General features: G+C 34.6%; 1 protein-coding gene across 1 annotated transcript in view; it reads right to left on the reverse strand.

The window, feature by feature from the left end:
* LOC145302307 (A disintegrin and metalloproteinase with thrombospondin motifs 6-like) overlaps positions 1 to 7,985 on the reverse strand; it is a 245,599-nt gene extending 237,614 nt beyond the window's left edge. Inside the window, exon 1 of the mRNA XM_080144646.1 lies at positions 7,705 to 7,985. Within this exon, the coding sequence (XP_080000772.1) occupies positions 7,705 to 7,867 (163 nt within the window). The 5' untranslated portion in view covers positions 7,868 to 7,985. The remainder of the gene's footprint in view (positions 1 to 7,704) is intronic.
* Between the last annotated feature and the right edge of the window lie 15,867 nt (positions 7,986 to 23,852).

Raw genomic sequence — 23,852 nt, forward strand, 5'->3', positions numbered from 1 at the left:
CATTCCTCCAGCACTAATTAATATCTCTTACACTGAAGATTGAAACATGTGTCTCTGGGTAAATATGAAAATATTTATATACAAAGTGCTGATGGGACAGGGCTACTGTCAAAGGAAAAAAGAAGGCGTCTCCTTCCCTCCGTTAGTCTATGGGAGACCCTTTGATAATTTACTTCAGCCCCCCCCTCCTCCCGAGCAGAGTAATGTGAGTTCATGGAAAGCAGGTTATTGATGAAATACGGAATCAATCAGGAATAATTCTGCTTATGGTGCTTTTGTATCTCGTTGTGTTGAGCAGAAGATTCCTTTGGATACAATGGTCAGGATATTCGCCCAATACAAGCACTGCTCAGACAGAAAGAAATCGTAACCTATTGTCTGCATAACTGCAAAGAAAGCTATAGTAATACATCAAACACTTTCAAGAAACCGCGTGTTCTATCTATATATATATATATATATATATATATATATATATATATATATAAAAAGAGAGAGAGAGAGAGAGAATACGCTGTTATTTTTTTCTCTTTCGCTCTCTCTTTATATATATACATATATTTATATATATATATATATATATATATTATAAAAAAGTGAACCATATCGTAAATTCAATCAACTAAAAAATGGAAACCGGGGTGAGGAAAAGAAAAAAAAAAAAAAAAAAAAATTATATATAATGGGGCAAGTTATATGTACAATTAAATAAAATAAATAAGTCGATTAAAAAAGATCGTTAAAATATACCCAAAGCGCTTTTCGTTCAGACAAACATTTTCAAGGGTCATAAGTCTGAAAATTATTATTTTTTTAGAATATTTGGTAGTGATATGGAATACGAGCGGAGAGGTTAAGAAAAAAAAAAAAAAAAAAAAAAAAAAAAAAAACCTGACTACCCAAATAATTCTAACTGAAGCCGGAGGTTTCTCTGCTTGCACAAAGTAGGGGGGTTAGCAATGATGGTAAGTGCTTCGAGGACAGACAGATGGAACTTTGTGCGTCCTCGGTGCAAAACAGAAAAACACTCCGGAGAGAAAACAAGACCGCATTCCTTTTTATCGACCAAATGTTGGCCGATGGACGATTCTATCAGTTGGGATTTTCTGGTAGTAGCTTGATGATCCCTGATGAAACGGGGGACATGTTGGGCGATTCTAACCTGAAGACGCTGGGTCGTCTTGCCTATATAGACGGCACCACACCGACATTGAAATTTATAAATAATATTACTAGTTTGGGAGATAGGCAAGACATCCTTACGAAATGAGGGAAAGGCGGTTTTTGTGGAAAAGGCAATACGGAGCGATAGAGCACCAAAATTAGAAGACACCAGAGAGGAAATCTTATCGCAAATAAGTTGGCCTTCAAGTCCAATCCAGGGTAACCTAAGGTATACCGGAAATCTACATGGACCGTATTTTGGTAGCTCAGAAAAGGATTTAATTTTTTTATTAATAACTAAGTTAACTAATGGAGGTGGATATCCATTAGTAATAAAAATCCTTTTAATGTTATCAATTTCCACATCAATAAAAGGTGGGGAACAAATAGCAAGTGCCCGATGGGTTAAGTTTCTAATAAGATTTAGTTTCCTGGTTGTGGGTGCAAAAGAATCCCAACTAAGATAAAGACCAGTAAAAGTGGGTTTTCTATAAACAGATGTCATAAAGGAAAGCCCACGTTTAGAAACTAACACATCAAGGAAAGGAAGGGAGTTATCTTTTTCCACCTCCATCGTAAATTTGAGAGAAGGGTGTAAATTATTTAATAAGTGGAAAAAGGACATAGCTTCATCATGCGTTGCGAAACAAGAAAAAGTGTCGTCAACATAACGCATGTAAAATGCTGGTCTAGGGCACTTGTCAAACAACGTCTGTTCTAAAAAACCCACAAAAATATTGGCCAAAGTTGGGCCAAGGGGTGATCCCATCGATATACCGTCGAACTGGCGATATATCACATCGTTGAAACTAAAGGAAACTGACTTAGTAGCAAGTTCCAAAAGTTCAACGAACACCGCCTCAGGAAAAGAGGGGAGGGGGCCAGGGCCTCTATAAAGAAAATCAGCACATATATCAATGACCTCGTCAAGAGGAACATTGGTAAACAAATTGCTAATATCAAAGGAGACCAAATAACAGTTGTTAGTGGTAAGAGGAAGCTCCTTGATAGTCGATGCGAAATGAAAAGAATCAGGTGTGCAATGTGTTGAATAAAAAGAACAGACTGGTTCAAGAATTAAAACCAGCCATTTAGCCAGATTGTGTTGGGCCGAACCTACCATCGACAAAATTGGTCTCAATGGAGTATCAATTTTGTGTACCTTAGGCAATCCGTAAATCCTGGGGCGTTGAGAGCCCACCGGTCGGATATTATTATAAACTTCCTTAGATAAATATTTAAGTTTATGCCATCGAAGTAGTTTATTTTGAAGCTTGGTTTCAATTGAAGGAGTGTCATCAGAGTCCAGGGAACCTAAACAGATAAATTTGCTATCATTGTTAAGAATAGAAAGCATTTTTGCAATGTAGTCTTGACGGTCAAGGATAACTACACCGTTGCCTTTATCTGGGCGAGAAATGTAAATCTCATTATTGCATTTTAATTGCTTAGCCGCAATGAAATGATTACTTTGCCAAATAAAATGGCGAGAAGAAATATTGCATTGACTGAATTTATTGGCTAATTCAGTCAAGCGAGATTTAACAATATTTAAGTTGTCACCCGAACCATTATTTTTTATTTGTGAAAATAAAATCTCAAATTCACTAAGAGTTTGAGTTACGTCAATCTGGCGAGGAGGGACACAAAATTCAAGTCCCCTAGACAACACAAACGTATCGACTTCTGACAATTTAAATTTAGAGAAATTAAATATATGCTGATCCGAGAATGAAGGTTCGCCAAATTTATTTTTAATCAAAAGGTTTAAGAAATTAGTAAATTTTTGATTATTTGTATGACGACACTTAACATCCTTGGCTGAAAGTAACTTAGAAAATCGAAGTTTATCAAATGGAGACAACGTTTTCCAAGCGAGAGTCCAAACCGAGTAATGTTTACTCTGTAAACTAAGAAGCACATCAGAATAAAATGTTATTTCGTCTTTTAAAAAGGCCACCGTAAGGTTCCAAGAATTCCTACATTTAATCTTGGAAATGCGTCTGCAGATATAGCCCGGTGCAACATGATTAGATAGACATCCACGAAGGAACTTAATTTTACATTTGATGGAGGTGATCTTGTTTCTCAGGTGAATTATATTATTTAACGAATGAATGAAGTTTTTTTTTTTTCTTTTCCTCACCCCGGTTTCCATTTTTTAGTTGATTGAATTTACGATATGGTTCACTTTTTTATAATTATTCTAAAATTTTGCCAATCGAATAAAGATATATATATATATATATATATATATATGGTAAAACTGGCAATTAGTAAAAACCTGAAGAAAGTGCTCAATACTATTGCAGAGCAATATATATATATATATATATATATATATATATATATATATATATAGGTTAATATTTTCCAGAGGTAAAGTAACCAATGAAGTTTAACAAGGTTAATACAAGAGTTCTCAATACAGAAGTACGGCAAGCTATACTTTTTTATTTGTTTTACATAAGCATTAATACGTCGCTACACACTCATGAAAATGTTTCGGTCAGCCAGTTACAAGTAACTAGAGACCTCCTTGGGGGATATTGCTTATACAAAAGTTTAGTCCGTAATCTTATGTAGTAACTATTAATATACGCTAACGACAGGATGCTCTATTATCGACACATGGACAAATTGAACACCTACATATCCAACGTAATGCCTTAATAGCTAAAAATGACCTCGTCTTTAGTAGAATCTGATGGTTGCATTTAACGCTAACAAGAAAAACTCCTTCATTTTAATAATTATGAGAAACCTTTCCAACCACTGATTGCCAAACTCATCGGTTTAAAATGAAAAAACACTAGCAATTCTTACGCAAAGAAGGTGGACTCCGTTTACCGCACCCAAAAACTTATCAAACCTTCAAATATTCTTTATCTTCATGAAGTCACCATGTATTTACAAGTAATTCCACAGAATGTTGTCCGAAGAAATTCCTACATTTCTCCCATCCCAAGGTAAAAACCCCAACTAACCCGACTAGCATCAAAATCCCACTTTTTCACTGTTGAAATTCCCAGGCGTAAGAAATACTTTAATTTTGTTTGTCCGCTTGAATTTGAAAGTTCCTGCCCAGTGTTCCCTGTTTCCCTGAATGTAGTAAGATATAGAAATGTAAATGTAATGTTAATAAACATTTTGCTGCACAACTCCTCATTTAGAATGTCACCTACGAAGTGCCTTAAATAAGTTTCCAGATTTTTTTCTGTACAAACATTTAAAATTGTTGTAGACTCTTTAAAAGTCAGTATATTATTACTATACATCTTATGAGATAACCAATTTTTATGATTTCAAATTCAAATAAACAGCTACAGCAGGAATTAGAATACACCCTACTAAAGTCTGATTGTCACAATTGGTGGATTTCAAAAAAGTAATATGCCAACACTTTAGAAGAATGATATGCAATAAAATTTTGTTTTAAATGTGAAAATGCCACAGAAATGTATGGAATGCTTCAGACTGCTTTTGGACCATCTTGCATGAATCGAACATCAGTTTTTGATTGGCATAAGAGATTCAAGGAAGGTATGGAGTCTGTGAGGAATGATGAAATGTTTAGAAGGAAGTTAGAACACTAGAATTGATTGGCCAAATAAAGAATTTCATGGATAATGACTATCGTGTGTCTATAGAGACAATAAGTGATGTCAGTTTAATGTCAGTGTGAGAACTTTTCACACAATTATTCACAAGGGATTGCAGATGCGGAAGATTTATGCGAAGTTTGTCCCAATGGTGCTCAGAGAAGATTAAAAGGAAAGGTCAGACTTTTTGACAAAGATGAGTATCAAGACAGTTCTTTATCCTCCCTGTAGTCCAGATCTTGCTTCCTATGAATTTTGGTTATTTCTTACGCTCAAGAAAACCTTTGAGGCTGCCGTTATGAGACAACTGAAGAGATTTAAAAAAAAGTCTGTAACGAGGGTAATGGACACGTTCACACAAAAGGATTTCCATGAGGTTGTTGGAACGGTACAACATACGCATTGCAGCCGGAAGAGATTACTTCGAAGGGGATTAGAGTTTTATACTATATATTTTATACTATTATATTGTATACTATTAATGAAAGTGCGCATTAGAAAAAAAAGTTCGGAAACTTATTGAAGGCACCTCCTATAAGTTTGGCTTCTAATCACAATAGCTTCTTAGGTCTCAATGGAAATATGTCTTTTGGGTTAAATAAATACGTTTCCCGGCAAAAGATGATAATTTTCTTCATATTTCTCAAATAAAGAAATCGATTTTTTTAAACATAGAGAGCGTGTAAATTTGTATTATTATAAGCTCATATTATAGGTGTTATTATGAGCTCATATTATAGGTGTTATTATGAGCTCATATTATAGGTGTTATTATAAATAAGTATACTGTAAAGAAATATACATGCTATAATTGTTACAAAATTATAGGATCTATTATAAGTTTATGTTATAGATGCTATTATTAGTAATTATAGAAATTAAAAATTATACGTGTCATTATAGATCTTTATGATAGATGTTATGGATTATAGGGTCTTTTATAAATTTATATTGTAAGTGTTATTGTAAGTAATCATATACGTTAAAAATTTCACGTGCCATAAGTTTATGTCACAGGGTTGTTAAAAGTAATTATAGGTGTAAAAATTATAAATGCTATTATACTTTTGTATTCTAGGTGTTACAGTAAGTATAGTTGGTAATTGTCTGTATTTTCCGAACACGTCCGAACACGGTACCCCCGTAATAATAATAAAGGGTTGGGTTCGAGACTCCTAACAAACGGTTCCCCAGTTCGATACAAAACACCTGATGAACGCCGGAGGGCAAAACGGTCGAAACGTTGTGACGATAACAACCAAGATGAGGAAGTCAGTCCGACAATCTCAATCAACAGTAAGTATAGTTGTTACATAATTATAGGGGCTATAATAATATTATATTTATGTATTATAAGGCTATAATTATAGGTATGGCATAATCACGTTAACAAACCGGTTCCCGCTGGATCACCGAAGTTAAGCAACGTTTAACCTGGTCAATACTAAATGGGTGGTCATTTGGGACTTCCAAGTGCTGTATGTGCTCTCCGCTTATCTCGGCATTGATTCCAGTCGTCCTGGTTTTCTCCTTGCCACTGAACTCAAATAATCCCGGTTCAGGAGAAGTTGTGCATTGCGTAACTCTTACCTCACAATTACACGCGCAGCTGCCCCTACAGGTTAGTCTTTGTCTTTCGAGACTAAACGGAGGCATCGATACATCGATAGTGGGTATTTTAAGTTTATATTATTAGTATTATAAATAATTTTAGATATTAAAAGATATAGGTATCATTAACAGTCTATATTATAGGTGTTATTATAGGGAATGGTGTAAAAACATATGCATGCTATTATAAGTTTATATTCTGTATTATAATTGCAGTTAAGTAATTTTAGATGTTAAAAATTACAGGGTTCATCATAATTTTATATTATAGATGTTATTATATATAATTATAGATGTTAAAAATTATAGGTGTTGTTATAAGTTTATATTAGATTTTGAATGGTGTGACAGAATTTAATGGAAGAAAATACTTTCATTCAATTGTTGGACCCGATGAAACTTCAAGCTGTTATAGGTTTTAGCTGAAACGTGCATATCTCGCCAGACAAAAATTATACTTTAATAATTATACTGCTGTATGGATGGATAATCTTATGCAGTGAACATTCAATTGATACCGGCGGTTTCAGAAGATGTATGAAAACCAAGTCGATGAGTTAGGAAATACGCTACAGCTCCGTATAGTATTGCCCATAGAAAATATATTCAGCTTTTATAAACGTAATTGATTTCGTTCACTCCTAAGCTATATAACTACATTACATCTTAATTGATTATCATGTGTTTATTCTATTGAAACTATATACATATACATGGTAGCTTCCTTCGGGCTTGACAGACTATGGATATCCACTGAAGGATGCTTGCGCGTATATTATTGTGGCAAGAGTTGCGCAATCTCCAACCACACCTCTGCTGAGTCGGCGTTGTTAAAGAAATGATAAGTGGAGGTTCAGCACGACTGGAAACAATGCCGAGATAAGCGGACAGCGCATACAGCACCTAGGATTCCCAAATTGTCACCCAACTGATACTAGCCAAACTGAACCTTGCTTAACTTCTGTGATCTGCCGAGAACCGTTGTGTCAATGTGATTATGCAGTATATATACATGTACACACGCATACATATATGTGTGTGTACATAAATATTTATATTCTTACTTAAAAAAATGGATTTGTAAAATAATTTTAGGGAAAGAGAGAAATGGAGAGAGAGATAGGGGAGAGAGAGGAAAAAGTAGATAAAAACCAGACCTAAGTAGACTGGTACTCCAGTAAAAAAAATCGTCATAGAAAGTCCACGACGGCAGTTGCAGAAGAAGATGGAAGAAAAAGTTTAGAAGGAAGAAAATAAAAGCAAAAAAGAAACACATTGCAAACAACGAAAAAAAAACAAAAAAACGTGAGAAACTTTTGCTACAAACCTGTGCGTTTCTGTAACATGCCGTCGACCGGGGGCGGTGGATGCAATGGTCGGGCCGTAGCCCCCGGGGGTCCCGGCAGCCCGAATGTGTCGAGCAAGACCAAAAGCACGACCAACATCACTAAGTCCGGTAATAATCGTAGGAAAGGCCGAAGCCGATCCATCCTTCTTGGAAATACGATTGGACGATGCCGGGAAAACGGGCAACCATGTCGATACTCCCGCTGATGACGCTGCTGCTGCTGATACTATGCGCGATACGAACGCCGCCGCCTCTGCCACCAATACCTCTAGTACTAACAGGGAAATGATGAGAATGATGATAATGATGATTATCAAGGGGGTAATAGCAACTATGCTGTTTTTTTTATGTGAGTCTGGTTGGGGGGGCCTCTTTGAGTTCTCCCTCCTTTTTCGTTTTAATTCTTTCTTTTTTTTCTTTTTCTTCATATTATTATTATTATCATCATTATTATTATTATTATTATTATTATTATTATTATTATTATTATTGACGTCTTTCTCCATCCCTTCCCTTATTTTGGTCTTCTATAATGAACTCTACGGTAGATGGCAGGAAACGTATCTGGTCTGGTTCAACATCCATCTATCTATCTATCTATCTATCTATCTATCTCTTTATCTATCTATCTATCTATCTATCTATCTATCTATCTACATACTTACCTACCTACCTACTTATTTATCTATTTATCTATCCGATCTGCTGACATCTATCTATCTATCTATCTATCTATCTATCTATCAGAACCTCTTAAAACATCTCTGATATTTTCTTTCTTTTTTCTGTCTCGGTTTTCTTTCCTCGTTTATTCACACATCTTTATGTCATCGTTTCAATCATTCTTTCACTCGAAAAATCTGCATTTTTATTTCTAGTTACAATATAATCATTTCACGTATTTACATGAAATCGTATAAAAAATATAATATTACATGAATCAAGTTTCAGCATTTACTTCAAGAGTGCTCAATACGTGAGTAGAGTAAGGTAATAAGCTATGAGAAAATATGACGCTTAAATGTCATATATTTTGTTAATTGCTTTCTCTCTCTCTCTCTCTCTCTCTCTCTCTCTCTCTCTCTCTATATATATATATATATATATATATATATATATATATATATATATATATATATATGTTTAAAGAAAAAATAGAAAAAACCGAATGAAATTATTAAAAAATCAACGTTTCGTCCTTGTTTCCGAGGACATCTTCAGGATAATTGAAATAAAAATGTGATAAAAGAAAAAGTCATAGATCGTGCAAAAAAAGACAGTTTTTTTAAAATCCAACCCATGTCGGGAAAGGACGAATATGTGTGCGTATGGGAAGGTTGTTTGATGTCTATATATACACTTTTAAAATGCATTTAAAATAAATATGTACATTTTTTTTTTTTTTCTGCGAAACTACTCATTTTCCTGAAACATTCAAAGAAAAACGGCTAGCCAGGATCCACCCTGATACCTTGCTCTTTGATTATTATTTTCCCTATGCTAGGGGTTAAATGGTAGAAGCCTTTTCTTTGCGTAATAGTATTAGTATTCAAAATTAGTGCTGATTCTAAAAGTCTTCTTTTAGCTCTATCTATCACGTATTTAATAATTTTCGCTTGATCTAAATTAAATGAGTGATCGTGTTCTGCACAATGGCAAAAGAGTGCATTTAGGGCGTTACCATTCCTTATATCTCTTCTGTGCTCGTTAAGTCTTAATTTCAATTTTCGTTGTGTTTCACCTATGTACGCTTGTTGACATAGGTGAAACACAACGAAAATTGAAATTAAGACTTATATATATATATATATATATATATTTAAGACTGCAAATAGATTTTACATGAATTTATTGCTTGATGGGATACTCAAATTAGAATTATTACAAAATATTAAAATTTTCTAAATCCGCGGACTTTCACAGAAATGCGTTTTTCTCATCAGAGGAAAAATATTAGCAAATGAATATTATAGCGAAGCTATGAATTTGCTGGTACCGGCATTAATTGAAGCAGCATTATATGAAATCTAGCTATAAAGGCAAAAGTTTTAGTGCAAAAGAGTTTATGAAATGGGGAAAAATGTAAAATAATAAAAAGTGAAATAAAAATTAAAGATTTAAAATCCAAATGAAAGGATATTTGTGTTTTTATCACGAAATGATCATAAGAGTCAATGTTCCCATAAGAAGTCGGATTTATAATGTTCACAAATAAATCCAAATTAAAAAATTAAAAAGTTTTTGATCCCGGATTGTAGAACGATTTGTTTGCAAGAAGTCGAGAAAGAAAGATTATTTCGAATCGTTAAAGTTTTTCACTTACGAATAATGGAGCCGGTGTAACACACACACACACACACACACACACACACTCACACTCACACACACACACACACACATATATATATATATATATATATATATATATATATATATATATATATATATATTTATATATATGAAAATGTCTGTGTGAGTCTGTGTCTATGTATATTTCCCTACTAAATGACAATTTTTGGTCTGGAGACTCGAGATTTGACATAAGAGGTATTGAGATTTGAGAAAATCTTTTGAATTGGTTTCGGCCAGAAATTTTGCTGTCAAGGGGTCAAAGTTCAACGATTTGACCTTTGAAAATTCTATCTCCGCCAATTTTGCGTCTAAACACTTGAAATTTTAAATTTAGTTTACTTGGACATGGATCAAACTTTTTCATTTAATTTGAGCCGAAAAAAATAAATGTTTAGGGGTCAAAATTGGAGTCAAAGTTTTTAAAAAATTAACCTTTGCGGTTTCTACAAAATTACTCGGCCAATTTATTGTCTAAACATTTGAAATTTTACATAAAGGGTATTCAGAAATAGAGTAAGCTTTTTAATCGGTTTGGGTTGAAAATTTGAGCTTCCAAAGGAGTCAAGGTTCAAAACATTTGGCCTTTGTGGTGTCTAGCAAACTACTCAGCCAATTTTGAGTCTAAACATTTTATGTTTATATATATGGTATTCAGACATGAGGCAAGTATTTTAATCAGTTTTGGAGCGAAAATCTGGCTGCCAAAAGGTCAAAGTTGAAAGAGTTTACTTTTGCAGATTCTACCAAATTCCTTCGTCAATATTGGTTCTAAAGACTTTAAATTTTAGATGTAGGTAACTTGGACATGGGTACAACATGGTATTTTGATTTGAGACGAAAATAATTAATGTTAAGGGGTCAAAATTGGGGTAAAAGTTTTTAAAAAATGACCTCTGCGGCCTCTAGGAAATTACTCAGACAAATTTTGGTCTAAACATTTGAAATCTTACATAAAGTGTATTCACACGTAGGGAAAGTTATGACCAGTACATAGGGCCCGAGCAAAGCCGGGCTGAACTGCTAGTATATATATATATATATATATATATATATATATATATATATATATATATATATATATATATATATGAATGATAGTTTGTAATAATTATTTTAATCACACCCAGAGATTTATTTTTACGGATGGATGGGTGATTAGATATATAATTATCTAAAATATACAATGATTGTTTCAATTTTCTCATGATTTACTCCATAAATGAAATAAACATTTTTGTGGAGAGAAGAGAAGCCGTGGATGCCAAATCTGATACCTCCGGCATTAATTAACAGCTATTCCCCCAAATTTTAGTTTTTTTGTTTTTAAGTATTTTAAGGGGGTTTTATGAGACATAATATTGACACAACCTCTTATTTGAAAATGCAGTTATATCATGTTTAAATTAAATTCTATACGTATCCGGTAGATATCTCACTGCTGATGCTATTCTCTATCTATATAAGAGCCAGGTACGTCCAAGGATGGGATACTGTTGCCACATCTGGGCAGGAACTGCTAGAAAGGACTTGGCCTGCCTTGATAGAGTTCAAAATAGACTTCGTAGCCTCGTAGGAGATGTCCTTTTCTCTTCCTTGCAACCTCTATCTCACAGAAGAGATGTTGCGAGTTTGTCTCTGATGTATCGTTATTTTCATGGAAAGTGTTCGACTGAGCTTCAATCTATGGTCCCCCCTCGCCAAACTTTCACAAGAAACACTCGTCTAGCTGTAAACACTATCAATAATTCCCTCCACTCTTTATCTGTGCCTAAACCTAAACGTAGATTCCATGAACAAAGCTTCTTTCTTAGAACTGCACGCGTGTGGAATTGTCTTCCGTTTTCCTGCTTTCCGGCTGACTACAATATGGTTGTCTTCAAGTCTAACGTAAATAAGTTCTTGATGAGCCGTTCCATATAAGTTATCAAATTTACCAAATTTTCATTACTAATGATTACTATGTTGTCCAATTTCTTATGTACAATCTTTAACCCTTATCCTTGAGTGGCCTCTTGGCCTTGATAATGTGGTGAAGCCTATGTAAAAAATACAAAAATCCAGTGGACACTAAATAAGCAAAGTTTTCTGAATTTATATTTCTTCTTTAACTGTTTTAAGCTTAAGCCTTAAATTGTAGACATTTCCTAGAGTTAATACAATGCATTTTAAAAATAGACTAAAGATTCTAGGCATAAATTTAAGCATCATTATATCTTTATGTTACTCTTCATAATAAGGGCCTTTTTTGTTCAGATAATTTATTTCATCCGAAGTAAATTAATTAATATGTTCTCTTATGAACATAAAAATATTCATAACAATGTCTTAAAGAAGATCAATATGAACGTGACATTTATAAAATATGAAATTATTACTGATAGAACAAAACGTAGGAAAATATTCGATTCGCTGTCTCATTAAACCAAACGTTGCATTGTCAGGGTGTATACAAACAGGGTCTATTTAATAAATCAATATAACTGTCTATTTATTGTGCAGGATGTGCATACAGCGAGTGTATATGTATTCATTTATCTGTGATCGTCTCTAGTTTCTCTAATTCGTGATTGTCTAGCGTGTATAACATGTGCTAAACATAACATATAATAAATACGGGCAATACAAAGCGACAGAACATAGTTCTGTGGAGTGTTACATTTGGCCAATATGAAAACATACCTTGTTCACCTTTGGGTTTTAATTAACAAATTCGCAAAAGCTGCAATATAATGTAATATAATACAATATAGGAATATAAATATACATAACGAAAAACGTAGACAGAAATAAATATATTTGAAAAACGAAACCATTTTCCTCTCCAAAACGTAATTATCGACTTCTTCTATAAACATTAGAGAAAAATGATATATATGAAGTACAGGAGACATTATTGGATGAATTATATAACCATAAAACCTCTTTTAACAATAAAACTATAGCAAAGATTCCGTCTAAACACTTCTGGGTTTTGTTAGAAGAAAGCAAAACACCAACAGTTAAGAAAAGAATTTTTTTTTAATTTTAATGCTGTCTGGATTATTATGTCTAAATGAAAAATTAGAAATGTTTAGATTTAGCAGCAAAAATAAATTACTTTACAAAGGTTGAAAATCTCTGTCAATTGCAAATATAATAAGAATTTTACAATAGAGCATAATTAGATTACATTTGAAGATTCGGAAAACCTAAATCAAATGAATAGATAAACTCCGGCAGTTTCTTATATTTTTGAATTTTGTTCAGGATACGTTCGGTTGTGTGTATTTTTCTGGTATGGTGTATTTGTTCATAATGATATGCTGATTAACGTACTTATGTATAGATCTGTGTGTGATGTGTATTTGTATATATATATGTATACCGTACATATATATATATATATATATATATATATATATATATATATATATATATATGATTAGTTTTTTTTGGAAAAAGAATTCCAGCAGAGTGCTCAATTAAAAGGAAAATCCAAATTTAAAAAAAAAAAAAAAAAAAAAAAAAAAAAAAAAGGGGGGGGATTAAACAAAACGAGATTTGAACGTGGATTCGCGAGGTATATATACTTCACACTTCCGGTTATAAGATAGACGAATATTGGCTGAAGAGAGCTTGATAAGGATACCTTAAACGGGCCTTATTATCGGGCTTGAAACCGACGGTACCAATGACCTGTCTCAACTAACAACTTTCTGTACACAAAATATATATATATATATATATATATATTGTTTTCAAAATATAACACGTGTTTCGGCGCCACTTTTTGGACACTCTTTATATGGATATATATATATATATATATGTGTTGCTGTATAAACGCAAGTACTTCATATAAATTGACGCGTATTATAACTTTAATGGAACACTTTGTCTGGAAAATTCTTTAAAGGTCTGTAAACAGAAGTAGTCGCGGGGGCAATTGCGGAGAATAGGGTGAGTGCGTAAGTAAATCCAAACGAAATTCATGTAATCGATATGTTACATGATTATTATCTTCTTCAAAAATTTTCGATAACACAACATGCGGATGGACTTTTGACTTCCGAGGAAGTAACAAACAAACAAAACTTAAGAACTCCTTCGCAAACAAAGGACTTTTGAAAAAAGAAAATTATTTTTATTTGCATCTAAAAGAGTGTTTATTTAACAGTTTGTTAATTCTATACTTTATACATACATACATACATATACATATATATATATATATATATATTCAATCTCGCTAGATTCAGTCACTCTGATGAGTCGTAGACGACGAAACACGTGTCAGTGGATAATTATATTTTTAAAACAATATATATATATATATTGGTTTTTAAAATCTTTTGTAAAACTAAGCATTTATACTTGATACTTATGCTATCAAGATCATTATTTAAAACAGCGTCTTTTCTCTTAATTTCCGATTTGTGAAAAAATTACATAATATAAAAATATACATATTTTTAATAACACACTACAACTTCCTAAAAAAGAATAGGCGAAACAAACGTTTGTTTCATGGGGAAAAAGTTATGATTCATAAAGACTTAAGAAACACAATTTATTTTATGTTTTAAATTATATATATATATGTGTGTGTGTGTGTGTGTGTGTGTGTGTGTGTGTGTGTGTGTGTGTGTGTGTGTGTGTGTGTGTGTGTGTGTGTGTGGCTACTTCATTTATTCATATAAATTAATCTACGAAGATATAATTTTACGCGGAAATTTTCAGTATTTACTTCAACAGTGCTCAATACATAGGTAGAGCAAGGTAGTATTATGTGTAGGAATATTCTATGTAGCTTAATTGCTATATATATTTTCATAACTTACGACCTAATGCCTTAGCCTAACGAATTCTCACGAGAATGAAACGCGGAATATTCTGTGTCGCTTAATTGCCATATATATTTTCATAACTTACTATATATATATATATATATATATATATATATAATTATAGTGAGTTCATGAAATTCAGTAAGTTTTCATATACCAATGAGTTTTAAGCCAAAAATGGTTGACTTAAAGAGTAAGCTACAAAATTATCAAATTTTATAATTGAGCATTAATATACTGTGTAAGCAAATACAAGACTTTAAAACAAAGTGTTGGTGGCAACAAAAAGTGTATTTCAATTTACGTTACAATTGTTTCCATCTCCAGTTCGACAATTTCAAGCATTATGTCGTTCGAAAATTTTCAAAACCAGCATTCCTTCAGACTTTATGAATAAGCACACTTATATATATATATATATATATATATATATATATATATATATATATATATATATATATATATAAGTGTGCTTATATATATATATATATATATATATATATATATATATATATACATAATGTCCTTATAAACGTAATTGATCTGTCTGTGTCTGTGTTTTATAAATTAAATAGTAAATAGTTTTCTATCATATTCTGTTCATACTTACAATTATATCTTTTTCTTCTACGCTATCCATTTTCATATCTATCTATATATCTATCTATCTGTTTTTCTTTCTGTCAGTGTATCTGTCTGTTTGTCTATTCGCTAATTTACTTTCTTAGTAGAGTTCCTCATCACTAGACTGTACCGAACTGTTGTGGTGGTGTCGGTGGTGGGACGTGTATTTCCTTCGCCCGGTTCAATATCAGATTTGTTTTGTACTCAATGTCCGTTTGCCCCACGTTGCTGTCATTGCTGCTGCTGTTGTTGTTGTTGTTGGCCTCATTCTTATACTGTCTACATGGGGGCTGTGCCCTCCTCTCTAGAATTGGATGAACTGATCCCCCAGAAGCAAAGCCGCCGACACCATTCGCCGTCAGCCATAGCCGTCAGTTCGGGTGGGGGTGGTACAACACGCTGGCGTAACACTCATACGTAAAACACTCACACACACATAGACACAGACACACTCAAAGACACAAACACGTGCGCGCACAAACACACACACACACACACACACACACACACACACACACACACATATATATATATATATATATATATATATATATATATATATATATATCAGACGTTGCCCGGGAATTTTTACTTTGGCCACCCTCCTTTTTTACAGTTACGCTATGACGCCTTATGTGACGTCATCACATATGATGTCATCGGCTATGACGTCGTATATCATATATACTGCACATATATATAGATATATGCGTGTATATGTGTGTGTGTGTGTGTGTGTGTGTGTAAAAATGATTAATTTCATATTTGTAGTTCTTTCAATGCATTGACTTGCTAAATTTTTTTTTACAAAGAAGTCACCGCTTATCAAGGCCCGGAAGCCACTCGAGGATAAGGGTTATTGTGTGTAGAGTAGGTTAGTTTTGGAGATCTGATAAAGCCTCTTACTTAAGGAGGCAGTTCATCAGGAATTTGTTCACATTGGACTTGAAGAACTCCAGGTTGTAGTCAGGTAAGAAACAGGCAACCGGAACAGAGTTCCACAGTCGTGCACTTCTAAGGGAGAAGCTTTGTTCATGGAATCTACATTTTGATTTTGGCAAAGATAAAGAGTGGGGAAAATTTTTGACAGTGGTTTCAGCTAGACAGGTGTTTTTCGTGAAAGATTGGCGAGGGGGGACCAGAGATAGGCGTTCAGACGAGCACCTGCCATGGTAGTAACGATAAAACAAAGACAGGCTCGCAACGTCTCTCCTGTGGGAGAGAGGTTGCAGGGAAGAGAAAAAGGCATCATCCACTAGGCCACGAAGCCTATTTTGTACTCTGTGAAGGCAGGATAGGCTGTTTTTAGCAGTTCTTCCCCAGATGTGGCAGCATTACTCCATCCTTGGACTTACTTGGCTTTTATACAGATAGAGAATTGCATCAGGGGTGAGATATCTTCTGGAGCGGTAGAAGCATCTCACCATCTTTCCAGCGATGTTAGCAACAGACTTGATGTACGTATTCTATTTCAGGTCAGAAGCTTATCAAAACATGGAGCTTCCCCTAGACGAGAGCCATCCATACAATTGCTGCCAGATGGGGATCAAAGCGTTGATGATGTAAAGATAGGAGCTTGGTTTTAGATGCATTAAAAGTACCCAGCCACCACCTCCCCCCACCGCGCTCAAGATCAGAGGAGAGAGAATCTGAGAGAACTTTGTCATTTACGACCTTTGATGTGTTGCCATAGATGGTCGTGTCATTAGCATAGATGTCAACGAATGATTTAAGTATGTGTTTTGGGAGATCATTGATGTATATCAGGAAGAAAGTTGGGCCCAGGATTGACCCCTGAGGGACTCCAGCATTAATATTGATGGCCTTTGATTTCTAGCCATCAACTACTACTCTTATGAGTCTATTGGAGAGAAATGATTTCATGATCATGTATTGTGTCTAGTAGAACCTCCGGATACGGCATTAACAATTAATGACAAAATAAAGTACAGTATATAATACACATGTATATAATCAAATAAAATTATATGTAACACCGCATGGCGGGGCAAATGCCATAACCAGAGGTCGAAAACATCGTATTCCACAAGCTAAAAAAATGTATATTAGAGCCACCGTATTCTGGGATTCTACTGTATTTTGCCTTTTTTCTTCTAATGAGAAGAATTGCATTTTACAAAACTCCGCGGAATAAGGTTTTTCAAGTTTATTTGTGCTCCTTGTATTTGTAGTAATCGACATTCAGTACTGTTTCGTTTTATCGCAAATCATCAGTGCCGCTAGCCTTACACCTCTCCCAAGCCAAGGATTGAACCTAGAACCAGCGCGGCGTAAGTTCTATCCATCGACCCACGGCAGCGGTGCCCGCAAATAACCTCGACAAATATCTAATTTAAGCAAACATTCGCCCACCACCTGAATAGTGCCCAAACCGCTTGTTTACAAACAAACAGCGAGCCTAATATTTTTCAGCCTCTACCCAAAGAGGTGGGATTAAAATATATGTTTCGTTTTTTCATATATATATATTGGTATATGAAAATATACTGAATTACACGAACTCAGTATATTACCTATAAGTCGATATATATATATATATATATATATATATATATATATATATATATATATATATATATATATATATATATATAAGTGAAAACGTCTGTGTGTGTACATTTTCCTACCAAATAACTCTGTCAATTTTCGGTCTAGAGATTCGAGATTTGGGAAAATCTTTTCTATCGGTTTTGGCCAGAAATTTAGCTGGCAAAGAGTGAAAATTCAACGATTTGACCTTTGAAAACTCTACATAACTCCTCCTCCAATGTTGGATCTAAACACTTGAAATTTTTAATGTAGGTTACTTGGACATGGATCAAACTTTTTAATCTGATTTGGGCCAAAAAATAAATGTTAAGGCGTCAGAATTGGGGCTCAATTGTAAAAAAATGTGACCTCTGCTGTCTCTACCAAATCACTCAGCCTATTTCAATGTCATCTTTTTTTTTTCGATTTTTTCAATTTTAATATTGAAGCAGTGTTATTTAAGCCATTTTTCATGTAACGTTCGTTTTTCTGTTTCGCGTTTGCCTTACGTTAGTTTTTTTACTTCGCTTATTCTTAGGTTTTCATTAACACCCCCACCCCCGATCGACCACACACACCCAAAACTATCCGGACAACGATTTTTTTAAATTATAATATTGAAGCAGGGTTATTTGGGGGGGGGGATATTTTAAAGATTTTTTTAACGTTCGTTTTTCTGTTTCGCTTTTTCTTTTTTTGTTTTTTCCGATTTTTACATTTAAAATCGTTCGTTTGCTTTACGTTAGTTTTTTGTGGCTTTTTTTTCGATTTTTTTTAAGTTTTAAAATATTTACTTCGCTTATTCTTATGTTTTGATTAAGACCCCCCCCCCGACCACACACCTCTAAACACCCGGGCAACGCTGGGTACCCCGCTAGTATTACATCATAAAAAACCTTGACACTTCAAAAGCATGTGGACCCGATCTTATCCCAGCTGTGCTATTAAAAAGTGCATAGCCGAAGTAGCTCCAGTTCTCTCCAAACTCTACAACAAATGCCTTAATGAAGCTTGCTTTCCGGGTTGTTGGAAAACTGCTTCTGTTGTACCAGTATTCAAGAATTCTGGCGAAAGGACTGATCTATCAAATTATCGCCCCATTAGCCTCCTCCCACTTTTTGCCACAATATTTGAGACCTTAATTAACCATGCTCTAGTCCATCACCTGACAGATGTTAAACTTCTGACTGACAAACAATATGGATTTAGACAAGCCCGTTCCACAGCAGACATCCTAACTGTAATCTCTGAACGTATATATACCATTCACTGGACAAAGCGGGGGAGGGCAGAGCGGTAGCTCTAGATATATCTAAGGCTTTTGACAGGGTATGGCATGAGGGTTTCCTCAGGAAAATTAGATCATACGGTATCACTGGTAGAATACTTAACATAATTAAATCCTTCTTAGATAAGAGAAAAATCCAGGTTGTCCTCGACGGTCGTACATCTAAACAATATGATATAAATGCGGGGGTACCCCAGTGTTCTATCCTTGGACCTCTACTTTTCCTGATATTCATAAACGACCTCCCCGACAACATTGCCTCTGAGATGGGTATATTTGCTGATGACACTACACTCTATGGCAGGCACGACAAGAAGACGAATGAACACACTTCTAAAGAAATGACAAAAACACTAGAGGAAGACCTCCAATCTGTGGTGGAATGGGGACAAAAGTGGTTGGTCGCGTTCAATGCTGCCAAGACTAAACTAGTTTCATTCAATAATTACAAGAAACCCTCTCTACCACCTATAGCAATGGCCAACGACTCTTTATCTGAGAGTACATCTTTCAAACTCCTTGGCCTACCGTTCACAGGAAACATGAGTTGGAACAATTACATTGAAGGCATTGCCAGGGCCGCTGCAAGAAAGGTGGGCTCTCTCTACCGTGCTAGAAAACTGCTTACGCCCGAAAGTATCCTGTACCTCTATAAGGCCACCATTCGCCCATGTATGGAGTATTGCTGTCACATCTGGGCTGGTGCATCTGCTACTAGTCTCTCGCTCCTTGACAAGGTTCAAAAGAGAGTCGCAAACCTGATAGGCCCTGAACTGGCATCTAAGCTTCAGCCTCTGTCCCATCGACGAAACGTTGCATCCCTCTGCCTGTTCTACAAGTATTTTAGTGGTTAATGCTCTGACGAACTGCAACTCTTGTGCCCCCACGACGTGAGAACCCTCGACAAACCCGACAGGCTGCTAAATCCCACCCTCACACTGTAGAGATCCCTAGATGTAAAAGATCTTTTCACTCCAATAACCGACAGGTACGAGGCCAAGAACTGGCCCTGTACCTGTCGGACTGATAAGGTACCCCGTCTGGGTATCACCCAGGAGGTCCAACGTTTCAGGCCTTGCCACCCAGCTTTCGGATGGAGTAAGTTCATTGCTTATTGCCTGAGGCGCTCCGCTCTGGGAATGCCGATGGAGTGCGCAGCCAACTTTTGCTAGGCAAGAGGTCCCCTTCTATATGGCAGCTTGCTTGACACCACACTTTCTAGACCCTTGTGTCACACAATGTTGTGATGAGCAGTAATCAAATATCTACCTTATTAATTTTCAAAAATATTAATTATCAAAAATATTAATTTTCAAAAATATTAATTATCACTTATTAATTATCAAAAATATTAATTATCACTTAATTATTATCAAAAATATTGCAGCAGATAATATTCTCATTCTGAGAGAACGTAATCATCTTTGCTGCCTCTGATATGCAAAGCCGACAACATTTAGTCTTGTTTTCCATACATTAGTAGGATTTTGCCAATGTAACTTCCATTGATTCATCTTAATAATTCCTTTTTCGTGAATAAATTATATGCTCAGAAACCACGATATCTAGTCAAGATTGGCCAGTTTGAATTTTTTATTTAATCCATTTTTGACATTCATTAACATTGTCACAATTTGATGCGATTAAAATGTCATCGATCCAGAAGACAAAAATCAGTAATTTATTGTTTATATTTTGGCTATGCAAACATGGGTCCACTCGGCATTGTTTGAATTGTTGTTCAATCAAATAATCATGAAATATTTGATTCCAATTTCTTCCACTCTATTTTAAACCATACATCTGTTAAGCCTCCACACACAATTTTTATTTTTCTTTCTGACTCCTTCTGGAGAGTAATAGAAATTTCACAGTCTATCGGAGCATTTAAATAAGCATTTTTTACGATGGGTGTCAAGGTTATACTGCGGTGCAATTTGCAATAAAATTCGGGTTTTACTAAGAATGGTACGACTAAAAAATATGTCCGATTAATGTACGACTAACTGTTCTTGCTGTTTGTCATTTAGAAACAACGTGTAAAGTTGCTTAAATGAGCAGGAGCCGAATCGGACAATTTAGTCGTACTGGATTTTGATCGTACATGAGGGGGTTTATTACAACTGTAAGACTAAATTATATACGATTTTTTTTTTGCTCCTGCTGGTGCTTTACTATTAAAGCAACTTCGACACGAACGAACTACTGGGTTTATCAGCACAAAAATATTGTAAAAATCTGTTTTGGGTATTATTAAAATAAACAATAAAATGAATTTGCTCACACGTTTCAGTCGAAATGTTATTGTTTTCAAATGTATTTTTAGATTCATATAAAAAGTATTTACAAATTTTTTTTTTAATATTCTCTCTTAGGATAGATAAAAAAATAGATACATAAGTATTTATTTACATAAATATCCATTTTTTCCAATTCTGTGTGCCACTTTTTTTTCGTTTTTTTTTTTCGTGTTTTTTTTTTTTTCGTAAAAAATCTTTATAAAAAAATGTAAAAAAGAATATTTTGCCTTGCTTTTACTAATTATGCGCAACTGAAAATGAAACACTATTTCATGTACGTCTAATTAAATCCTAAAAGACTGAGACATATATTTGGCACATTGTATTGGGAAAATAATTATTAATATTTTTATCTGTGTTAACATCGATGTCGTTGTCGTCACTTGCAGTATGAATGAAGAAATATTAATTCGACCTCTTCATGTGCTGGATTTTCGTTTTTGAAATTAAACGTATTTTTTAATTTTACACATCGAATTATTTCTATCGGATTTTTATCTGGAAAATATACTGGATAGGCTGAGCTTTCTTGGTCGTAACCCAGAAATATACCTCGATCACTTTTAATATTAAATTTGCTTTTTTATTTATAATGAATGGCTCTCGTCTTCAGGAGGCCTCAAGTTTTGACAAGCTTTTGGGCTTGACCATTACTCCTGATCTTAAATGGAACACATACATCAAATCTGTTGCCAAGGCCGCTGGAAAAATGGTGGGATCTTTCTATCGATCCGGTAAATATCTCACTGCTGATGCTATTCTCTATCTATATAAGAGCCAGGTACGTCCAAGGATGGAATACTGTTGCCACATCTGGGCAGGAACTGCTAGAAAGGACTTGTCCTGCCTTGATAGAGTTCAAAATAGACTTCGTAGCTTCGTAGGAGATGTCCTTTTCTCTTCCTTGCAACCTCTACCTCACAGAAGAGATGCTGCGAGTTTGTCTTTGATGTGTCATTATTTTCATGGAAAGTGTTCGACTGAGCTTCAATCTATGGTCCCCCCTCGCCAAACTTTCACAAGAAACACTCGTCTAGCTGTAAACACTATCAATAATTCCCCTCACTATTTATCTGTGCCTAAACCTAAACGTAGATTCCATGAACAAAGCTTCTTTCTTAGAACTGCACGCCTGTGGAATTGTCTTCCGTTTTCCTGCTTTCCGGCTGACTACAATATGGTTGTGTTCAAGTCTAACGTAAATAAGTTCTTGATGAGCCGTTCCATATAAGTTATCAAATTTACCGAATTTTCATTACTAATGATTACTATATTGTCCAATTTCTACTGTACACTCTTTAACCCTTATCCTTGAGTGGCCTCTTGGCCTTGATAATGTGGTGATGCCTATGTAAAAAAAAAATACGAAGCAGGTTGAACAAAATACATCCATTATACTTATTTTTTACCGCAGAAAGCTTCATATGGGGTTTTGGATAGTATTTTATTAAACAACCGGTTGCGTGTATATGCAACAATCATTACTACATACGTCTATGGGTTTTGGGGAGTCTCGATTCAATAAGTAGACATCTTGCCATTTCAAAAAGGGTCCGCAACGATCTTTCAGCAGTTCTGTTTTGGAGAAGTGACTGAAGAGCTAATTTCTCATGTTTTATACTATGGTTAATTAATAAATGTTCAAAGTCTCTATTAATGAATTTCGTACTATTGTCAGAGCGGGTACACTTTACTACACCGTAGGGGGCCATGTCAGCTAAATATTATTTAGTTGTTAGCTAGGTATCAGGTTTGTTCTTTACGAAATAGACTATTATTAAACCGGAATAACTTCCTACAAAATTCAATGCATACCTGATTTTTGTAACCCATCGGTTCCACGGGACGGTTCCAGTCACAATGCGCGAGGGATAGGATGTTGGTGGCTTTTTGTCCAGCATCTTATTTTGGTACTTCGCCACTTTTCCTTGTGTACAAACATCGCAGTTTTTATTTTTATTCTTTCAACCATATTTGACAACTTCTTGATATCTGAAATATTGCAGAATCCAAGAATTTTATGCCATTTTGCAAATTACGGTAGGTGGTTTTTGATGGGACTATACTTTTGAAATAATATAGCTTTCCGTGCTTTTTAATATCGAATACAGTTCCATTTGAGCACACCAGTTTTGACTTATTTCGGCTAAAGTTCATATTTGCGTCCTATTTAATGAGAACATTTAC

This window comes from Euprymna scolopes, chromosome 2 (assembly GCF_053919585.1).
Source record: "Euprymna scolopes isolate OS-2025 chromosome 2, ASM5391958v1, whole genome shotgun sequence".
Classification (NCBI taxonomy): Eukaryota; Metazoa; Mollusca; class Cephalopoda; order Sepiida; family Sepiolidae; genus Euprymna; species Euprymna scolopes.